This window comes from Cydia amplana, chromosome 16, assembly GCF_948474715.1.
Source record: "Cydia amplana chromosome 16, ilCydAmpl1.1, whole genome shotgun sequence".
NCBI lineage: Eukaryota > Metazoa > Arthropoda > Insecta > Lepidoptera > Tortricidae > Cydia > Cydia amplana.
In genome coordinates, this window is record NC_086084.1 from 12,353,549 (window position 1) to 12,374,947 (window position 21,399).

The 21,399-nt window shown below is 36.2% G+C and overlaps 1 protein-coding gene across 1 annotated transcript in view; it reads left to right on the forward strand.

Moving 5' to 3' along the window:
- Positions 1-21,399, forward strand: part of LOC134655074 (excitatory amino acid transporter 3) — a 39,073-nt gene that overhangs the window by 5,228 nt on the left and 12,446 nt on the right. The window contains exons 2-3 of the mRNA XM_063510537.1: positions 19,524-19,791; positions 20,156-20,335. Of these exons, the coding sequence (XP_063366607.1) occupies positions 19,532-19,791; positions 20,156-20,335 (440 nt within the window). The 5' untranslated portion in view covers positions 19,524-19,531. The remainder of the gene's footprint in view (positions 1-19,523; positions 19,792-20,155; positions 20,336-21,399) is intronic.

Here is a 21,399-nt window from a genome sequence, read left to right on the forward strand (position 1 = left end):
TTCTTTTCAAAGGGAAAACAGTAATTTGAAAACGTTTTGAGTTTCATAATTCATATTAACACGTGCAGTATTTTGGAATACTGTGGTTTACTCGTATAGAAAATTAAATTAATCCCTTTGTTTTGTACGAAAATTCAGGGCCTTCAGGATAATGGTAGGTACTTTCGAGCACCTAAAAAGTTCATCAATCGATTTTATTCAAAAAATATTTTCGAAATTTATGATTTCGAAAATATTTTTTGAATAAAATCGAATCCTTCTTGAAGATGCGAATTATGTTTGATCTTCAAGAAGGATTTTTCATCAGTTAAAAACATTACCCTCCTTCTGACGCAGTCGGGTAAAAAGAACCTCGTTGTTTAAGGATAGGTAGGTAAGGCGATCATCTCTTCCTGTCAAATCGCAAGGTCGCAACTGTACCTACAGGTTTTGGCACACAGTAGGCACTGGAGACAAGGTACGTTTTTTGTAATTAGTTACAAAGTATTCCCAATAAAGACAAGATATATTAAATTCTTACCTTATTATTCCGGCTTACCTCTGTAAGACGGAATAATAAGGAAATAATTTAATACTCGGTTTGCAAGCATAGATGAGTTAGAATTGATTAAGTAGCTATAATAGAATATTTGCAGTTTTTCTTGATGTTTTAATAATTATACATTTAAATTAGATGTCATATACATATATAGGTATTGAACAAAATTTGTTGTCTTAATTTATTATTAGAGGATTCCATTTTCCAGTTTTCATTTCATTTCATTTCATTTATTTTGTTGTAAAGTCATGTACAGAAGTAAATCCAGATGTTATACAATAAAATACAAGTCAGACCATGACACCCTGTAAGGGCACACAACATTAACTTAAAAACTAAATAAACTAAAGTTTGGATTCATTTATAAATAACAATTATTAATAGTAATAATTCCATCCATGAAAAAATAGATGTTATAAACTATCGTCATTAAGAAAATTCTTAACCGAATAATAACATTTATCAATTAATAAATTTACTAATTTGTTTTTAAATATTGTGTTTCGAGTTTCTAGCTTAATATAATTGGGAATTTTATTTGTGATTAAAATACATTTATATTGGGGACTATTTTTACACATCTCTAGGTTAGTCTTTGGTAATAGTAATTTATTTCTATACTGTGTTCTAGTGTTTTCCTTGGCTTGTTTTACTGTAAATAAATATGGATGTTCCCGCACAAAAAGAGCAGCCTGTAATATATAAATACAAGGCAAGGTTAACAACCTATATTGAAAATAATTACAAAGTTGGTGTTTTTTTCTTAAGCTGTTCGGTCGGCCATGTCCACACGGCGCCCCGCGGCGCGCACGGAAACGCTCGTTGCGCAAATTGCGCCTCGCGCAGCCCTAGCGAAAGCTCCGTCCGGCAGTATTTTTAATTAGGTTTCCGCTTTTTTTTAAGCGAATAAAGATTTTACGGAAAGAAAAGAAATGCTAAATATAGTCAAGCAAACTAATTTATCAGTAGAATAGGTGCGAAATTCTACAAGTAAATTATAATGAGAGTTATAACCTTCGCACCTAATTATTTTGCAAATTTCCTGCCTTTTTTCGGGCTTATTGGTTTTTTTGAGACCGTATATTCTAAGGGTAGTTAGTCTACTACAATTTACTAAGTAGGTAGGTAGGTACTTTTATTTTTCTTTGTAAAATAATTCACTATTCACAAATGTCACAAGTGAATTATATTGTACGTAATACATTGCTGCTCGAATTTTTTTATAGCTTACATTGTGTTAGTTATAAGGCTGATATAAAAAAATATATTTATAAGTAGCACTAAAACCTATAATTATTTCGTTCAAATTTACGGTGTATTAAAAATAAACACTGTAAGTATGTATGTATGTATGTATGCCACTCTCATAGGTTATCACAACTGCGAGGGGATCAACTGTGAAATAAAACACAAAAAATTCAGATCTCGACGACTTTAATTTAAAAATGTTAATATCGGTTATTAAAGTTTCAACTTGATGAAATCACCACTCACCAACACTAAGGGCCACTTGCACCATTCACTAACCCGGTGTTAACCGGTTAAACCTAGAGTTACCATGGTTACCAGTACAATTTGACACTGGGTTAACCGGTTAAACCTTTAACCGGGTTAGTGGTATGGTGCAAGTGGCGCTAAGCGAGTGAACTTCATACATATCACCCTAAATCAGCCAACTCCAACACTCTAAAGCAGCCACGCCGTATTGAGAGCAGCCGAGTGGCCTCCGGCCCGGAGACAGAGACCCTAAAGCGGTCTAATGGAGCCCTACAGCGCGCCAAGCGCCCCTGAGTGCTTCGTTAAAGTCTTTTGAAACGCGCTTACTTTTGGCGCCAAGCGAGCGACAACGATTCCAATTCTTTATTGTACCATTGAACCTTATAAAAAAAGCGGCCAAGTGCGAGTCGGACTCGCCCATGAAGGGTTCCGTATTTAGGCGATTTATGACGTATTAAAAAAAAACTACTTACTAGATCTCGTTCAAACCAATTTTCGGTGGAAGTTTACATGGTAATGTACATCATATATTTTTTTTAGTTTTATCATTCTCTTAGTTTAGAAGTTACAGGGGGGGGGGACACACATTTTACCACTTTGGAAGTGTCTCTCGCGCAAACTATTCAGTTTAGAAAAAAATGATATTAGAAATCTCAATATCATTTTTGAAGACCTATCCATAGATACCACACACGTATGGGTTTGATGAAAAAAAAATTTTTGAGTTTCAGTTCGAAGTATGGGGAACCCCAAAAATTACATCTACTTACCAAGTTTCAACAGTATAGTTCTTATAGTTTCGGAGAAAAGTGGCTGTGACATACGGACGGACAGACGGACAGACGGACAGACAGACAGACATGACGAATCTATAAGGGTTCCGTTTTTTGCCATTTGGCTACGGAACCCTAAAAACCGGCCAAGTGCGAGTCGGACGTACAAAAAACGGCAAAAAAATCACAATTGTTGTATGGGGCCCCACTTATATATTTATTTTATTTTGTTTTTAGTATTTGTTGTTATAGCGGCAACAGAAATACATCATCTGTGAAAATTTCAACTGCCTAATAGCTATCACGGTTCATAAGTTACAGCCTGGGGGCCGATTTTTGAAATTCGATCGCTCGATTTGGTCACTCGAATAACGGTGGAAAACGGCGAAATGCTAATTTTTGAAATACGAACGATAGAAATTGGGAATCTAGTGGTATTGACCACTCGTTTTCCATTCTATTAGTAGAATTTACATGCCTAGTAGTGGAGATATTACTGAAAGAAATACACGAAATCGAGCGGTCGAATTTCAAAAATCGGCCCCCTGTGGCGACAGAAAAACAGACGGACAGCAGAGTCTTAAATAGTAATTGGCGAAAGTTTTTAACGGTGATAAGCGGTTTGACGCAAAACCAGAGCACAGTACGGATATGATGGTCGTTCTTGTCTACGTGACAGCGTGATAAAACGGTGTCCGTCACTTTCTTTCCCACGGTGTTAAACAGTGACAGTTATTTTATCACGTGGATAAAGATGGATAAAGCTATCCATAATAGGCTGGCTGATTTATTTCACGATTTTTACCTACTCATTATATATTGACTTGTTCGCGTAAATAATTATGTTTTTAATTTAACTCCGAGCACTAGGGTCCGAGATCACAACTGAATGTGTGACAGTCTTACCAGATCGGAAACTTTTGTATGCACCGTATTTGCTCAAACTTTGGTAATTGGCAAAGCAAGTGTAACAACGCTCCTCTCATCGCCGCGGACTCCCCCGCGGGGCGGGCTCTCAACAAGTGGTTCGAGCCATTCCGCGGTATTCGGAAAACAAGATCCGTTCTAGAGAAGAGAACGATACGATATGTATTAGATACCAACTAGTTTAGATTTCAACTAGATATCTTTTGCAGCACAATTCGGGCGACCAATGTCACTCTTATACGTTAAATTATCGTATTAAGATCGTTTTAAAATCGTTTTGAGATCTATAAATACATAACGAGACGTTTTAGACATTGTGAAAATCTTTCAAGAGTATCTCCAGAATCGCGGGAATGTCAAATTTGACTGGCTAGATCTTAAAAATATCGTTGTCGTATCTTGGTGAAGTCTAATAGATATCTAATAGATATCTAGTTCAAAATCCGAATCGGGCCCATTAACTCGTTGAGAGTGTTCATTTCAGACTAACATTTGGAGCGCTCAGTTACAGGTGTAAGTTCCGTTTTACAAGAGTTTCTATCGTGACCGCCACCAACAAATATTTTATACGGGCCGTGAATTCTGATAATCTAAACTCTTCTATCGCCAACTCTATCATTCCAATACCTGTTGCAAGCTGCCACTTACCTGACGTATAAAAATATGTAGTGACGATGACGATGACTGTTTGGCCCGAGGGTTAACTGGTAGAGAATGCCTTTTGGCATTAAGTTCGCCTTTTGTACAATTTTTACTGTGGAATAAAGTTTAAATAAATAAATGACGATGACGGACATACACAATAATCGATATTCTGAAGTTCACAAGCCTTGTATTGTAAACATTGAAACGATATACCTACTGACTGCAAACATTCTTATATGAATAGTCGGTGTAAAACCAATAGGTACCGTAAAATGGGGTGAGTAGGTATTACGAGGGCAGTTGGGTTATGAATGGGGAGAGAAGGGATGACAGAGGGGTGAGTTGGTTTTTACAGGCGACTGCTACGTAAATTATATATTCTAATAACAAATCAAGCTATTATAATGTTCATAATCCCAAAGTGTCGATCCAACAAATTTCAAAACTCACCTTAGTAGGAAATCCCTCCTCACCCCAACTACGGGGTCAACGGGGTGAGCTGGGATTTCATACTATTTCGTGTTTATCTTTAAAGTTATAAAATGGACCTAAACAAAATCATAATAATAAAAAAACTAAAATACAAACGACGAAACGTTTATTATGTATTAAAATCAATTTACCACATGTAAAAATAAAGTTTTATCGAGGTTTGAATGTCAGTTTTGTCCCTACTCACCCCATTTTACGGTACTTAGGTTATTGAAATTCGTATATACTTATTATATTCGTTCTACCTATACATAATATAGGTAAACTAGCAACGCAATATTAAATCCGCGATATAGGTCGACGAGGCTTTTTGTTCGGCGTGAGAAGTGGCACAAGAGAGGATGAGCACCGTAATATCGCCGCGCTTCAACCTGAAACGCGGTACCGCGTATTTTACTTACACGTTTTTGTTATTTTTACTACGAGTAACAGGACAGTTTGAACGTACCCTGACATCAGGATGATATCTAAATGATGTAATTTATTGTGTAATTTATTCATAAATAACCAAATACAAAGGTAATCCGCCACATGCTTCGTATGCATGATATAGTTATCGTGTATAAAGTCTGGCTAATGAAAGTTGAGCCTGAGATAACGCGGGAATTTCAATAAAAACCGCACCTGGCAATAAAATGACTATGAAATTAAATGACAGCTTGAAACTGACAGCTTATTTGATAGGAAAAAAAGTTGCCATATAAAAAGTTTTAAAGAAATCTCAGGCTCAACTTTCATTAGCCAGACTTTCTTTTCTACTTGTCCGTACATATACATATTGGTGCTAACGTGATATACGGTGACTAAATGACATCATTTAGACATCATTCTGATGTCAGTGTAAGTTCGAATTTGCCTGCATAGATCGGGTTCAATAAAATTGGTTGGGTTGTTCTTGTAAATGGTTTTGTCTGTCCCATTTTAAGTAAGCAGTAAATTCTTTGCATAACTTTCCATTTTGAATATTGATTTTTATGTTTTTAGGGTTCCGTACCCAAAGGGTAAAAAACGGGACCCTATTACTAAGACTTCGCTGTCCGTCCGTCCGTCCGTCCGTCCGTCCGTCCGTCCGTCTGTTACCAGGCTGTATCTCATGAACCGCGATAGCTAGATAGTTGAAATTTTCACAAATAATGTATCTCTGTTGCCGCTATAACAACAAATACTAAAAATGAAATAAAATAAATATTTAAGGGGGGCTCCCATACAACAAATACGATTTTTTTGCTCTATTTTTTGTTGATGGTGCGGAACCGTGCGCGAGTCCGACTCGCACTTGGCCGGTTTTTTTGCTAATGTTTGACTACTATGTAATAAAAACATTCTGCATATTGATAACATCAAGTTAATATTTGTAATATGAAAAAGCTGGTGGAGATAGGGTTGCCAGATCGAAAGGCGCTATTATCTGGAAAAAATATAAAATTTTCGGGATTTTGGGACTTAAGTCGGGAAAAAAAAACATTCAAATTAAAGTAATTGTATTAAAACAACGATATTTTACATTATTGGCACTACGTCAGCTACTCTGCCCAATCTCGCCACGCGCGCGCGCTGACGGGCTCCACGAGGGTCGCTCGCTCGCTCGACGACAGTTCGGAACTTGAAATTATTGTTTTATAAGGTGAAGCTGTTTTTCGGGACAATCTTCACTTTGTCGGGAATCGGGAACACATGGTAAAAATCGGGAGAATCCCGCCAAATCCCGACCATCTGGCAACCCTAGGTGGAGATCTGGACGCTTGACTTTAAACAAGATATTATGGAAAATGTTAAACGTTTGCAAAGTCTAGCTTCGACGGATGGTACCTATTGCATAGGACGGGTTTCCGATATCACCCCAGAATCTGCAAACATCAGATATTTGCAGATTTGGGTGGATCACAAATACCTACACATATTTAGGTACTTACATACGAGTAGGTATGTAGATGACAGTAAGTAGGTAGAGGTTCATAGTGCTCATACATTCAAATAGCCCAGTGAAATAAGTGGATTATTTATTTTTATTCGCAGATTAGAATATTGTGATAAGTGTTTTATTTAGCCTGCGTTGACTAGTCTTGTGCAGGCGGTAAAACACACAGCGTGGAAAAAAAATAATTTTCGTATTTTAATTACTATTTAACACATTTACTGCCGTTCGAGGGTTCACTATTTGTAGGCGCTTCTCTGCTACATACGATTTTCCCGTGTTATCGGCTACGATCGTAGCGCGTAGCTCGCGCTGGTAGTTAATGTGTTAATAGAGATCAACTGTTAAGAAACACGTGTTCCAAATCGACCACAGCGGCGCCATTATCACCTAGTTTAGTCATTGCCATAACACAGCAAATCCACGTTTTATAGAAAATCTATTTAATTAAACCCAAACGTAAAATCATTCCGTCTGTTCGCGAAAATGAAGGGCTCAGAACTTGATTACCGAAGAAATTTAAATCTATTTCCATCAGTAGGGACTGAGCAATCATGAACGATAACTTGACTAACCTAGATGAGTAAGGTTTTTAATGGCATTTCCCCGCCCGAGCTGAAAGTCGTGCAAATTGGAATCACGGCCTGAGAAAATATCGTTCAGGAGCCCGATTCACATTACGGGTTTGATCTTATTTTGATACGACCTAGAAGATCGCTCACGCTGACTGGTGCACTGCATGCGAAATGAAGTAAAAGTCGTGCGTGAGAAGCACGCCAATCACGAAGCCGATTGCCAAGGTCGTATCAAAACCGCGACAAGTTGTTAAATCTGAATAAGGCTTCAGATTTTGTTCAACGTTAAGGAGTACCTATTCAGAAAAGAAAATATGATACCAATATCAGAGAACAGAGAGTCATGCTCGTTCGGACAAATAATAAACTAGTGGCTCTGTGAGCTAGCATAGCTTAAAACTCAATAAATGTATGGCCATTTTGAAAAAAATCCATAAACTGTAACGACAATTTTTTTACTATGAACCTGCTTACAAAATTTCACGACAATTGGTTGAGAATGGCGACCTGTACAAAATTCGAGTTTAGTTTTCGCAACCTGGCGTTGCGCACTGCTCCTGATTGGTGCCGCGAGCCGCGAGCCGCGTGTGAGCGACAGAGGGGACAGCTCTGATCCCGATATCACTAAATCAAGATTTCCGCAGAACATCCGTGCGGGGAGCTCGCTCCCATCCCACCGCTGAGCCCCGACAACTATTTGCGGCGAAATACCACAAAAACGAGTTTTGCAATGTCTAGGTCGAATGGGAAAAATCACGTGATGGCTCAACGGCATATATCTTTCGATTGTAAAGTAAAGGATAAAAAACAGAAACGATCAGGAGGAGAATTTCTTCTTTTCTCCGTCTCTTTTCTTTGTCATGAGAAAATATCATAAGATATATCTTATAGATAATATAGATATATAAGTGTTACATACTCCCAGGCTCTTGGTGTGAAATGTGAAATTTTCTGCATTAACAAGTAATGAAAATCTCTTTTGGCGTTCGTTTTCTCACTGAACTCTGTCTTTTTCTAAATAACGTTTTCTTAAGTCCCTTACATTGCGAAATTCCAAGTGTCTGGTAATATATGCTTATGTCTGGTCCCTGTGTTGTCTCACGGTCCGTTAGTCGTGAATTGAATGGATTTGCTGTCTGACCAGATATAATATCTATTGGTGTCACTAAAAAAATAAGGAAAAATAGGAAATGTTGATAAGGCAATGGCTACTTTGAGAAGATTTTTCCCGTCTTTATCAAGTGAACGAATTGATCATCTAACTACTTATATACTGTCGTATTCTATACTATATGCTACACTCATTCGGCAAGTACTTAGTAAATAAGCTCCACTCTCAGTCCCCCAAGTATTCGTGGAATAATTCAGTCCTAAATTTAGCTACATGCCAAGATCACAATCACCTGCTATCCCCCGCTACCGGATCTAAACGAGCTAGCAAATCATTGTTGCAAAAGGTCAATAACTGAACGGTCACTAGGATAAGGCCAACGTCCAGGCTTGGCGCCAACATTGGCCCAGCACCGCCGGGATAATTGGAATACAATAGTTTATCAACCACGTGTCGCATCAGTGCCAAGCCGACTAATAATATTAAACCACAGCGTCGCCCGTCGGATAGGAAGCATTCTAATGTTACAGTTAGATTGGAATGTGAAAAGGAATTAGCACACGATGAAACAAATCGGGAGTTGTATAGGTACATTAAAAAATACTAAATAGGTACCTTATTTATAGGTAGGTAGGTACTTGTAAGTCTATAGCTATTATAATGTTCATAATCCCGAAGTGTCGATCCAACAATTTTCAAAACTCACCTTAGTAAATCCCGCCTCACCCCAACTACGGGGTGAGCTGGGATATCCTAATACGAAATATTTATTTTAAAGTTATGAAATGGAACTACACAAAATCATTAAAAAACCAAAATAAAAACGACCGGAACATTTATTATGTATATAAATCAGTTTGCCACATGTAAAAATAAAGTTTTATCGAGGTTTGAATGTCACTTTTGTCCCTACTTATCCCATTTTACGGCACCTAAATAGTTGATCTAGTTGATTTGATTATTTTAACTTAGTCCGCAAAATTTATAATATTCTAATGAACTATTTTATTTTATAAATTTCATAAAGCAATGACAACTAATATATACAAAAAATTAAAAACTACATTCACTCAGTACCTACTTATTTTATTACTGAATTATGAATTTATATCGTATTTTTTTTATGATGAATTTCAGATTGACTTTCTAGGTAGTTTTTGAATAATTAAATAGTCACTTGGTATTTAATTATTCAAAGTAATACTTCAAAAAATCAACTGACTATTTGTAAACCTTATTACGACGTGATAAGGACTTTTAATGGGCACGTCTGCCCATCGTCGTTTGTACCTTCCACTTACAAATTCAAACCTTTTTAATTACTCGAGTGTGCTGATTTTAGAGTAAACGTCTACCTAATTGAGAAAGTTTTATACGTCGAGTCCACCTTTGACATTCAAAGCGTGCTGAGTGAGTGAGCACGTACAAGCTTTAATTTATAAAGTAGGTACAAAGTCTCCTTAAAATAGACAAAGCGTCCAATGTCAAAAGTAATGTCAAAATTTATAACGCGATTTCAGAAATTCTGGCGCATAAAATGAATTTTCTTCTGGGGCCTTATTCGACATGCCACTTTTGACGTCGCATGTTGAAGTTCATTTGAATCTGAACAATCATGGGTTGTCGAATAGGTAAAGTGTGTCACCTGTCAGTGAATCTCATGTAAACAAATCATTTCATCGCTAGACTTGGTTGTCTATTGGTATGGCCGCCATGTTTGGATTTATGACATTTAAAAGGGGATTCTATGGCATAGAGTAAACTGCATTTCTATTTTCTATAGTTTTTTGATTCCCCTACTCGACGCAAGATGGAGTTAACAGTCAAATTTCGATCTTGGCGTTATAAAAATAAACCGCAAGAACATGACATGCAGTTGCGTTGGTGTAGATCTATCATGAAAACGAATATATGACAATTGTCCAGAATTAAAAAAAACTTGACAATAAACATACAGCAATACATATACCACTAAATGTCAAAAAGAAAACAGATTTAGTATAATTACTAGGTAACAAATTATATATAAAGTTTAAATTTTAAACCAATCGTCGTGGGTCCTAACCCCGGCTCTTAGCAATGAACTTCTTGTAACTTGTGTGAAAAATATCATTTGATATTACACCAATTACTTTATGGTGAAGTAAAATATCATGAGTCATGAGGAAGACGGAGTAGCCAGTAGCCACAATAAGCTATATTTTTGTCCTCTGGGTTAGATGGCAGTGAAATAGGGAGAGATAGTGAAGAATGCGGCAAAATAAGCATTTATTGTGTTGTTAGTAGTTAGTAGACTAGTTTTTTTTTCTAAAAATGAAAATTGACGCAACAGCAAGCTCATAGCCCCCTATGAGCCAGTCTGTTAGGTGCAGGCTTAAGGGCTAATCCCGGGGGAAGCGGAGCGTCGGCGACTAGCTGGTGCATCTGCTTATTAACCTCTTCTCACTTTTACCTCAGGTCCTTTGATTAATAAATTAAGGTAAAATTCGTAAGAACTAGTGCCTGTGTCATATTCTAAATTGGACGCTATGCCTAATTAGTTGTTATAAATTAAATACAACAATTATTTATTTAATTAAATTTATAACAACGCAACGTGGGGTTATTCATGATGAATTTTAATGGCTTATATAAGACAGCGGTCGTATATTGCCTCAGAAATTTGGATTTTGTCAGTTTGAATGAACAGCAAACTGGAGACATTGAGATTAATTTTAAACTTATTATTTTAGGTGTTCGTAAGAAATAAGGTATTGACAGACATTGACGGAAAATCGCGAAAACCCGGCCAGGTGCGTCGGACCACGCAAAACGGAGGAGGATTCCATACTTACTTCTTCTACCATGTATCCATATGCCAAAATAGCAACAAAAAAGCCGAACAAAAATACCGTTTCTTCGCAGCACTAGATTTCAGTCCTTTTTTTAGAAAAGTAATATGTTTAGGTACATAATATATATATATATATATATATATATATATATATATGTAAGTAATTTTGTTATGTGAAACTTATATGTTGTGTTACGAGACTTACGAGTAGGTAACTTTAAACTTTAACAGCCTAACAGATCCCAATAAGGCCTAGTTTACCCTCTGGGTTGGAAGGTCAGATGGCAGTTGCTTTCGGAAAAACTAGTGCCTACGCCAATCCTTGAGATTAATTGTCAAGCGAACAATAGGTTCTCATGATCCGTGGCAAAATCGAGATAACGCGAGGAAGAATAACTTTGTCACAAGAATATTTGGCCAAATATAAATCCTTACTCATAAAACTGAAACCGTTAACATTTCAAGATTTTAGTTAGGTTATCCTATAGATAGGTTAGGTTAGGTTAGATTTGTTTTATGGCAATCCTGAAAAGTGACGCGTTTCTGAACCAAATGAATTATGACTAACGAAAATTCGAGCAAACAATACATTATGGCTTAAAACTATCTGGGAAACAATAGAAACCCCGTTTTCATCTGAAGTTGCAATAGAAATTGAAAAAGCCACATTTTTTCAAGCTTTTACTTAGTTTCATCTGTCCCGTTGGTTGTCTGTCTGTTCCAATGTGGTTCCAATCAAATCATGCAAATTAAATCCCAACAAAAACATAAATGTGAAATGAGAGCCAAGTTCAATATTGAGAATACGTGTCGTTGTTGACTCGCCGACAAAAGAATTGAGATCTATATGGGTGCCAAGTTCTGTGCTGTGTAGAAAATCCTGAAATTATAAAGGATTTGTCTTGGCTAGTTTTTACGTATAGGCATATAGGTAATATATATTTTTCTGTTAGTTTTTCAAAAACTTGGTTTGTTGTTAAAAACTAGCCAAGACAAATCCTTTATAATTTCAGGATTTTCTACACAGCACAGAACTTGGCACCCATATAGATCTCAATTCTTTTGTCGGCGATTTAACAACGACACATATTCTCAATATTGAACTTGGCTCTCATTTCACATTTATGTTTTTGTTGGGATATCATTACTTTTTGTACAGAAATTACTATAGTATTCATCATGAAAGCAGTTTGCCTAAGCTGAAAAGGAGACCCTCGCTAACGCGCGGTTAATTGTCAAAAAGTTTCAGTTTCACATTTTTTCTTTTGTATACGCCTTATAGTCTACTTTCATTCCAAATATCAAGTTTCTAAGTAATCTAGAAGTGGGTTAGGTTTTTGGTCTATAAGTATTTTTTTTTTCCATCGATATATCAATAATTTCCAGTTTTCAGATTTTTCCCTCTATATGCACCTAATAGTCTACCTTGATGCCAAATATCAAGTTTCTAAGTCATCTAGAAGTGGGTTAGGTTTTTGGTCTATAAGTATTAATTATTTTTTTTCCATCGAAATATCAATAATTTCCAGTTTTCACATTTTTCCTTCTATATGCACCTAATAGTCGACTTTGATGCCAAATATCAAGTTTCTAAGTGATCTAGAAGTGGGTTAGGTTTTTGGTCTATAAGTATTAATTATTATTTTTTCCATCAAAATATCAATCATTTCCAATTTTCACATTTTTCCTTCTATATACACCTAATAGTCTACCTTGATGCCAAATTTCAAGTTTCTAGGTCACCTGGAAGTGGGTTAGGTTTTTGATCTATATGTCAGTCAGTCACAAAAATGCCGGTTTTTAAAGGTTAATTTATCAATAACTGTTTGAGCTATGTTTATGAAATAGTGTATTTTGAACAAGCTAAGGGACTTGAATACATGTGCCAAATTTCATGTGTGTAGGTTAAGTAGGTTTCAAGTTGTGAAGGGGTCAAAAGTAGCTCGAAATGGTTCGTGTAATATTACACACGGTTGCTGCGTCGCCAGTTCCTTTTTCTTTGAACTTGGCTGGACACGCTACCGCGTGTCTAGATTTGACCCACTTCTCGGGTGTTCAATGAAGCTGAAAATTTACATAAGTACATAATATGTAATATGGGTGACAATACAATATTTTTATGGTTACCATCGAGCTGATCTGATGGTGATGATACAAACAGTGGTCTTTTAAGTCTTTTTAACTTTGTGATAAAACAACGCAACTTAATTATATTTGAAAATATTTAAAGAAAAATACAGTCAGAAATTAGAAATTTTGTTATCTAACCTCTCTATCACTCTTGCATATTCGAGCGATAAAGAGGCAAATAGCTGAGTTTCGATTTTCGCACTTCCCGATAGGCCCCTTTGTAAACAAACCGCCTTGATGTGTCTATGTCAAATTTTTAATTGTCTGTGAAAACTTGTTAAAAAAAAGTTTAAAACAAAGGCGTAGGCAAAGAGTAGTATAATATGTATATAGCTGGTCAACCAAATCTTGTCAGTAAAAAAAGGCACGAAATTCAAATCTTCCATGGGACGATATCCCTTCGCGCCTACATTTTTCAAAATTGCCGCCTTTGTCTACTGTCAAGATCTGGTTGACCAAGTATACCTATATAGCGCTGGCGGTACACCGAGAAATTCAGTAAAATGCTGCAAATGATGTTAAAGGTATGAAAATCGGTACGATTGATCTGTAGAACATTTGAAACAATTTGACCCGAAGCACCAACAAATAAAAAGAAAACGAGAGGAGTTATGACGTCATCTTTTTTTGTAAGGAATAAAAAAATATTGTTTAAAAACCTATCGTGTTTGGTATTAAACGAAAGGGCTTTAGGAGCCGATTCCAAACATATATCACATCATTACATTTCAGTATTTTTTTTTATTATAATATAAATAATTTTCAAAACATACCAATTAAGTTTGGGTTTCTCCAGATACAATACGGCAAATTTTTTTTTGTAAAATATACCTCTAATCTTATACCTAATATCCTCATATCTAACCCTAATAAAGCAATTTTGAAATTATATACATTTAGGTTTTTTTTTTATTTTTCAATTTTACATAGTGTGATCTATGAATCTCTCAATTAAATATTTAAAAAGAAAGCATAAAATTAATATATAACGGTTTTTTTCAGAAAGTCGCTTATATCTCGGAATCTATAAGTCGTAGTAAAAATTGTCTATGTAATAATTAAGAAAGAATTAACCGAAAAAACTCACCTTTAACGTCCCCCCTTTCCCGAGTTCTCCGCCCCCCACTCATCATAACTTTTTCTTACTTAAAGCTTAGATATTACCAAAGGAACATGTAATAGTATTTTATGCAACTGTTGTTTAAGAGAGGTCAAAAAAGGCGAGTGGCGTGAGTAACAATAACAACAAACAACAACCGAAAATTGTTAATAAAGACGCCACTAGTATTTTTTGACTCAGTTAAACAACGTTGCATACAATACTTTTTCTACGACCAAGCACTTACTTTGAAATGCAATGAAATAATAATAAAAATGGATGATGATGATTGTTTCATGTCCTAATGTGATAGGTTGTTCAGTGCGTGGGATTCTTAAGGGGAACGAAAATTTTATTATTTTTGCGCTACGACGCACGGTTTAGGAGATACAGCCCTATAAATATTTTTCTTCCTCTTTTTCTTTTTTTTTCTTTTTTTTTCTTTTTTTTTTCTTTTTTTGTGTTTTTTAAATCTTACTTAGGGGTTCCTTAAAGGGGAACGAAAATTTGATTATTTTTGCGCTACGACGCACGGTTTAGGAGATACAGCATTATAAATTTTTTTTTTGTGTTTTTTAATCTCTTTTTTGTGTTTTTTTTAAATATTAATTAGGGTTTCTTACAGAGGAATGAACATTTTAATATTTTTGCGCTACGACGCACGGTTTAGAAGATACAACCCTATAAAAAAAAATCTTTATTTTTTTGTTTTTTGTGTTTTCTAAATATTACTTAGGAGTTTCAAAGGGGAACGAAAATTTGATTATTTTTGTGCTACGACGCACGGTTTAGGAGATACAGCCCTATAAAGATGAAAATAATCGTACCATTAACCAAAACATGTATATGGTTTACTCATCTGTCAGAAATGACAATTAAAATTAGATTGGAAACAATGTATTCCATACAATATTTTTTAAGTGGTGATTACACGAAGTATCGTAAAAGTGCCAAAAAGATACTGCGTGTATGCACAAATATTTTTTTTGGGGAATAGACTAAAGACTTGTGTTGATAACTATAAGTTAGGGGTTTAAAGGTGTGTGCACGACCCTTTAAATGACAAATAAAAGTACGGGAGTAGAAAAAGCAAGTTTCAATACTCTTATTTTACCCGAATGACATTATTACTCGTATTGAGTAATTCGGCAGAGCTATTATTACACTTTGTAAAATTGAAAAATTAAAAAAAAAACCTAAATGTAAATAATTTCAAAATTGCTTTATTAGGGTTAGATATGAGGATATTAGGGATAATTTGAGGTATATTTTACAAAAAAAAAATTATGGTATTGTATCTGGAGAAGCCCAAACTTGGTATGTTTTGAAAACTATTTTTATTATAATTTAAACAAAATGACTGAAATGTAACTATGTGATATATTTTTAGCATTGGCTCAGAAAGCCCTTTCGTTTAATACCATACACGATAGGTTTCTAAACATTTTTTTTTATTTCATACAAAAAAACATGACGTCATAACTCCTCTCGTTTTTTTTATTTGTTGGCGCTTCGGGTCAAATTGTTTCAAATGTCCTAAAGATCAATCGTACCGATTTTCAGACCTTTAACACCATTTGCAGCATTTTACTGATTTTCGCGGTGTACCGCCAGCGCTAGAAGTGGGCAGCAAAGAGTAGTATAATATATAGAACAGTCGGCAGTCAACGTTTGTTCCTAATAAATATAACATTGATGAATCAAGGCGGTTTGTTTAAAGAGGGCCTGCCGCGATACCAATTTCGTTATCTGCCACCATTAAATTTCGCTCGTATATGCAAGAGTGATAGAGAGGCAGATAACGAAATTTCCCCCCACCCCCCTTTGGATGGTTCTTGTTTGAGTTATAATGTCACTGTATTGAGGACTCAACCTTTCCATTTTTAAAGTGTTTTTATATCGACATGACACTGGCTACTGTAGTAAATGCCAAAAAAGAAAAAAAAAAACGCTGTCATAGTAATCGTCAATCGAAATAAACAACGTACAAATATCCAAGAAAAATTTGCAAAATAGTATATGATAAATATGTAAAACATCATTAATTATCGAATTAAGATTACATACAACTTTGTGTAAAAAAAATTGAGGCAATTATACAGCCCGATTATACGGGTTACATCTTGAAAAAGATGATTATCTTGGAAAGAAGAGTAAATATACATAGGTGAACATAATGGTGAACAAAGGTATAGTCAAATAGGTAGGGACATAATTCAGGGTTTGCTTGTCTGGTCCACGCATGCTGTACCTATCACGACCACGGCACGGCCGTCTCCTGCTAACTTTTCGCTATAATAGTAAAATCATAGGTCTAATACCTATGATTTTAATATTATAGCGAACAATATTTCATGTTCATGATCTCGAATTTAAGACTTTAGCTTAGATTTATGGCGTGCGGCCTAGCGCGCGTTGCCTCTATGAGGAGCTGTCAAAGCGCTTTATATCTGTATGCTTTTGATGATGCGGATCAGCATTCTTATCCAGCGGGGCAAGCGGGCAGCCTGGAGAAGGGCACCCTACCGCACTTGGTAGGTCACTACACTCACTACCAGGATTTAGGGCTAATAATTTATTTATAAGTTTTTAATACCTTTAAACGAGCAATTCTTGTAAATTTATTTATTTATTTATATGTATATATATTTCGGGGATCTCGGGAACGGCTCTAAACGGATTTAGATGAAATTTGCTATATGGAGGTTTACGGGGGCGCAAAATCGATCTAGCTAGGTTTTATCTCTGGGAAAACGCATTTTTGGGTTATTATATGTTTCCCGAGCAAAACTCGGTCTCCCAGACATTAAGTTTTTAATTTAAGTGTTTTTATCATGTTTCATATTTAAACTTACAGATGTGAATCACCAGCAGAGTTTTTGGAGAGGTGTGGTTTTCTTATTTCCTGTTACCAACCTGAAACACCATACCTACTTAAATATCAGAAAATAATAAAGTGAAGAAAATTAAATAAAGTTGAATGCTTAAAAACTTTAATGTTTTATTAAAATTAAACGAAAAAAAATGTGTAAACTGAAATAGATCTAATTTTTTTATTTGTAGTTGAATAACATATATGTATTTAATCTCCTTTAATTAAAAATCATCTCTGAGTAGATACATATTAAACAATAGGTACTTTTAGGTCTTGGTAGTAATGTTAGGTCTTATGACCTACTGTATTTGACTATATTACTTACCAAGACCGAAGCCTGACCTGTCAGTCACCAACTATTTTGATGCTCTTTGTAGGTAGCATCAAAATAGTTGGTGACTGACAAAGTTACCAAGTTACTAAGGTAGTAGGTACCTATATAGTAGGTAGCAGTAGCGCAATATTTAGTCAAAATATTTTGACTAATTTAGATTACTTTTATGCCAAAAAAGTAATACAAGCTATTCATGTTCCACTTAGTAATAAAATACGGACTTTTCTGAATATGTGGTTTACGAAATGTGTTAAGAGCCAACAGGAGTGGTCATTTCTCCATACAAACGTACTCGACTGTTTCCTCCGTGGGTTTTGAAGCTAGAGCAATGATTTTTTTAACACAGATTAATATTGTCAATAACGGTGTCGGACCGTTTTGCTTTTTTTGATATTTTTGTTTTTTAAGGCGCTAGAGCCCTTCAAAAATGGCCAAAATGGCCTAATTGACTATGCCGCAATGAGAGGCGTGGTATTCAAAACTGATATCAATTAGCCAAAAAAGCAAAACGGTCCGACACAGATAATTTCATAATCATTTAGATTTCCAAATTTGGTTACGATTGGTTAAGTTTTGGAGGAGGAAACAGTTAAAAGTAAACAGGAAACAGGAGGTTTCGTACTCGACCTCGATATTTGAGATTTTTACGCAGGATTTTTCACCTTGTCCTTATCGCATTAGTTTTAGGTGCCGCTTCCGTTAGCGAGACGGGTATATTTACCTAAAATATTTAAATCTCAGCTCCAACAGGAGGCTCTTAAGGTACAACTTGTGGTTTATTAACGTGGTTTAGAAATAGGCAGCTTGAGTTGAGAGAGGTGATGAGTAAATTGTTTAATTTTTTTACAATTTTGAGCGTTTATAGGAGAATGTGTGGAGCAAGCATTATTTGACGTGTAGGTGTGGGTTCAACAAAAAGATCGCTTGTCAATAAGGCATTCTTGCTGTTAAAATTCAATTATTAATAGCCTTTATCGACCATCAGCAATGTAGTCCCTTTTTGATTGATGGAAATTGTCACGTAAGTTCCACTACTCGCCGCCGCATCGCCTACAGCGCATTCGTTGGTCTATCGCTCACAAGATGTCATTAATTCATGTAAACTTACGTACTGAAAAAAAAAAGTTTTACTCTTTGCTATAAATTACCCTTTCGCACGTCAAAAACTCCAAGATGGTGCCGAAGGTCATAGAGAACCAAGTCTACCTTTGGAATCATTACTTGTCAAAATTTGACATTAGCAATCCACAGTTAGGTGACAACCAAACCAAACCATTATAAACCTTAAAGTAATAATAAAACAAAGTTGTTTTTTGTTAAATTATTGTTTGTACCAAATGAACTTCAGCACTTGATGAACTTCAAATGAACTTCAGCAGTTGAATTTCAAATGACGCGAAATCTGACAGTTGCACATGTCGAATAGGGGCCTTTCTTAGACAAGGCTTAAAACAAACCTTATAATCTTTCAAGTTACAAATAATTGCTTATATACCTTTTTATTATAAAAGAAACACCAGCACACATCTATTAATAAACCAAGCTACGTTGGCAGTGATTTTGATAGCACAGACTGTGCAAGTGTTATTTTAAACGTCAGACTTCTATGAAATGATGACGTTGCCAACTTAGCTGAGTCTAACTCTATACTCGTATTACCGCCAATAACTGAGCTAAGGAAATTATTATAAAATTTGGTTCCGTGAAAAATATTGGAAAATTATAAACAGCTACTTTGTTTTCATATTTTTTTTAAATATAGGGAAATATTGTTTACAGAACCGACCATGCCCGTAGCAACAGGAGGCATCAGGGCGTTCCTCCGGGAGAACCTTCTCACATTCCTGACCGTGATCGGCGTGGTGGCGGGCACGCTGCTGGGATGCGGGTTGCGGGCTTCGGGGCACGAGTTCACGCGGCGGGAGGTCATGTACTTCCAGTATCCTGGAGAGCTGTTCCTGAGGATGCTCAAGTGTCTAATAGTGCCGCTGTTGGTGTCGTCCATAGTGTCGGCCATCGGCTCGCTAGATTTGAGCCTTTCTGGCAGGTGGGTTATTTTAGTGTTATAAGTACCTATAAATTAAATATTTAAAAATGCTACTAATCCGAACGTATTTGCATTCAAATACATACTTTGAATAACCGCAAAACGTGGATACAGAAGGCCATCATTTATTTTTTGCGAGAATCGGTCAAAGGCAGCACCAACAAACAGTCAACAAAATTTTATGCAAGGGTGTTAAGCTAATAGTATTGCTGACTGTCCATGAAAAAATATAAACAGACAAGAATACTGCTGGCGAAGTAAACCCATTATACAAATAATGGGTTTACTTCGCCACTGTCGCCAGCAGTAGCATATTTATATTGGACCCTATCCCTGTCCAGGAATTTATTGACCTTGTTTTCAGGGTCGGTCTCCGCGCGATCGTGTACTATATGACCACGACAGTGTGTGCCGTGATGCTGGGCATCGCGCTGGTCACCACCATCAAGCCCGGCATCAGCTCCTCCAACTACCAGCAGCCGAACACCACGAAGGTGCTCACCAAGGACACGCTCACGTCCGACACTCTGCTGGATCTCATAAGGTCAGTGGTCAACTGTTCAACCCATTCCGCGCCATTCTCGGCGGCATCGCTTAGTACATGACGGCGACGATGCTGATGATGGTGATGCTGGGTATCGTGCTGGTCACCACCAGCCCGGCATCGGCTCCTCCAGCTGGCGCTCGAGTCCGACGCGCTGCTGGATATTATAAGCCCAGCGTCTGACCCGTTTCGGGCCACGGAAACTTGCCCAAGGCTTTTACAGACCTTGCAACAAACTTTTAGATAATTGCTGGCTAAGTGGGAGCAACTAATTCAATCGATCGATCAAATGCCGCAATGAATTGCAATTTGCATGCGAATAATTATCGGTGACATTTAAATGTTTAGATGTATTACCAGATTTGATAAAGATTTTTATGGGCCAGACACTATCATGAATACTGACATTACTTTGAAGGAATGACGTTTTTAGTGATAGTGTAGGGATTGTCATGAAGGAATGACGGCAAGTAATGAAGTTTATTTAAATAACTTCCATCAGTATCGGAGTTATGTCAAAGTAATGATACTAGAAATGACATTACTACTGACAGTGAATTGAATAGAATGATGGAATCAGAAATGACAGACAGAATGATGGAAGATACTGGTATGATTGGTACTGCGCAGGCGGTGGAGTAAACAACTCTGTAATAAATAGCTATAAAGTGATTAATATATACTGACGGAGGCTCGCTTCTTATGAGCGGTTTTTAGCTTAATGATCCCCGGAATTTTCCCGTTATTTGACAGGGAAAAATGGCGGGACTCGATCTGCGCCGGACAGTTTTACTAAACTCGTTAATTACGCTTCGGGGGTTTTGTTTTGGGTGTAAATTTCTCACTCAATTTATAGGTACTTATTCATAATAAGTAAGTAGGTAGGTACATGTTAAGCCATTAAGACATTATTAGAGATTAAAACCACATAACCTACATAATCAATTTAACAAGTAGGATAAGTGTAGGGTAGGGTAGGTAGGTACCGATCGCCACTCATTAATTATCAACACACTCAATAGTTATTTTATTAATTGCAATAATATTTAACGACAAATTAACAC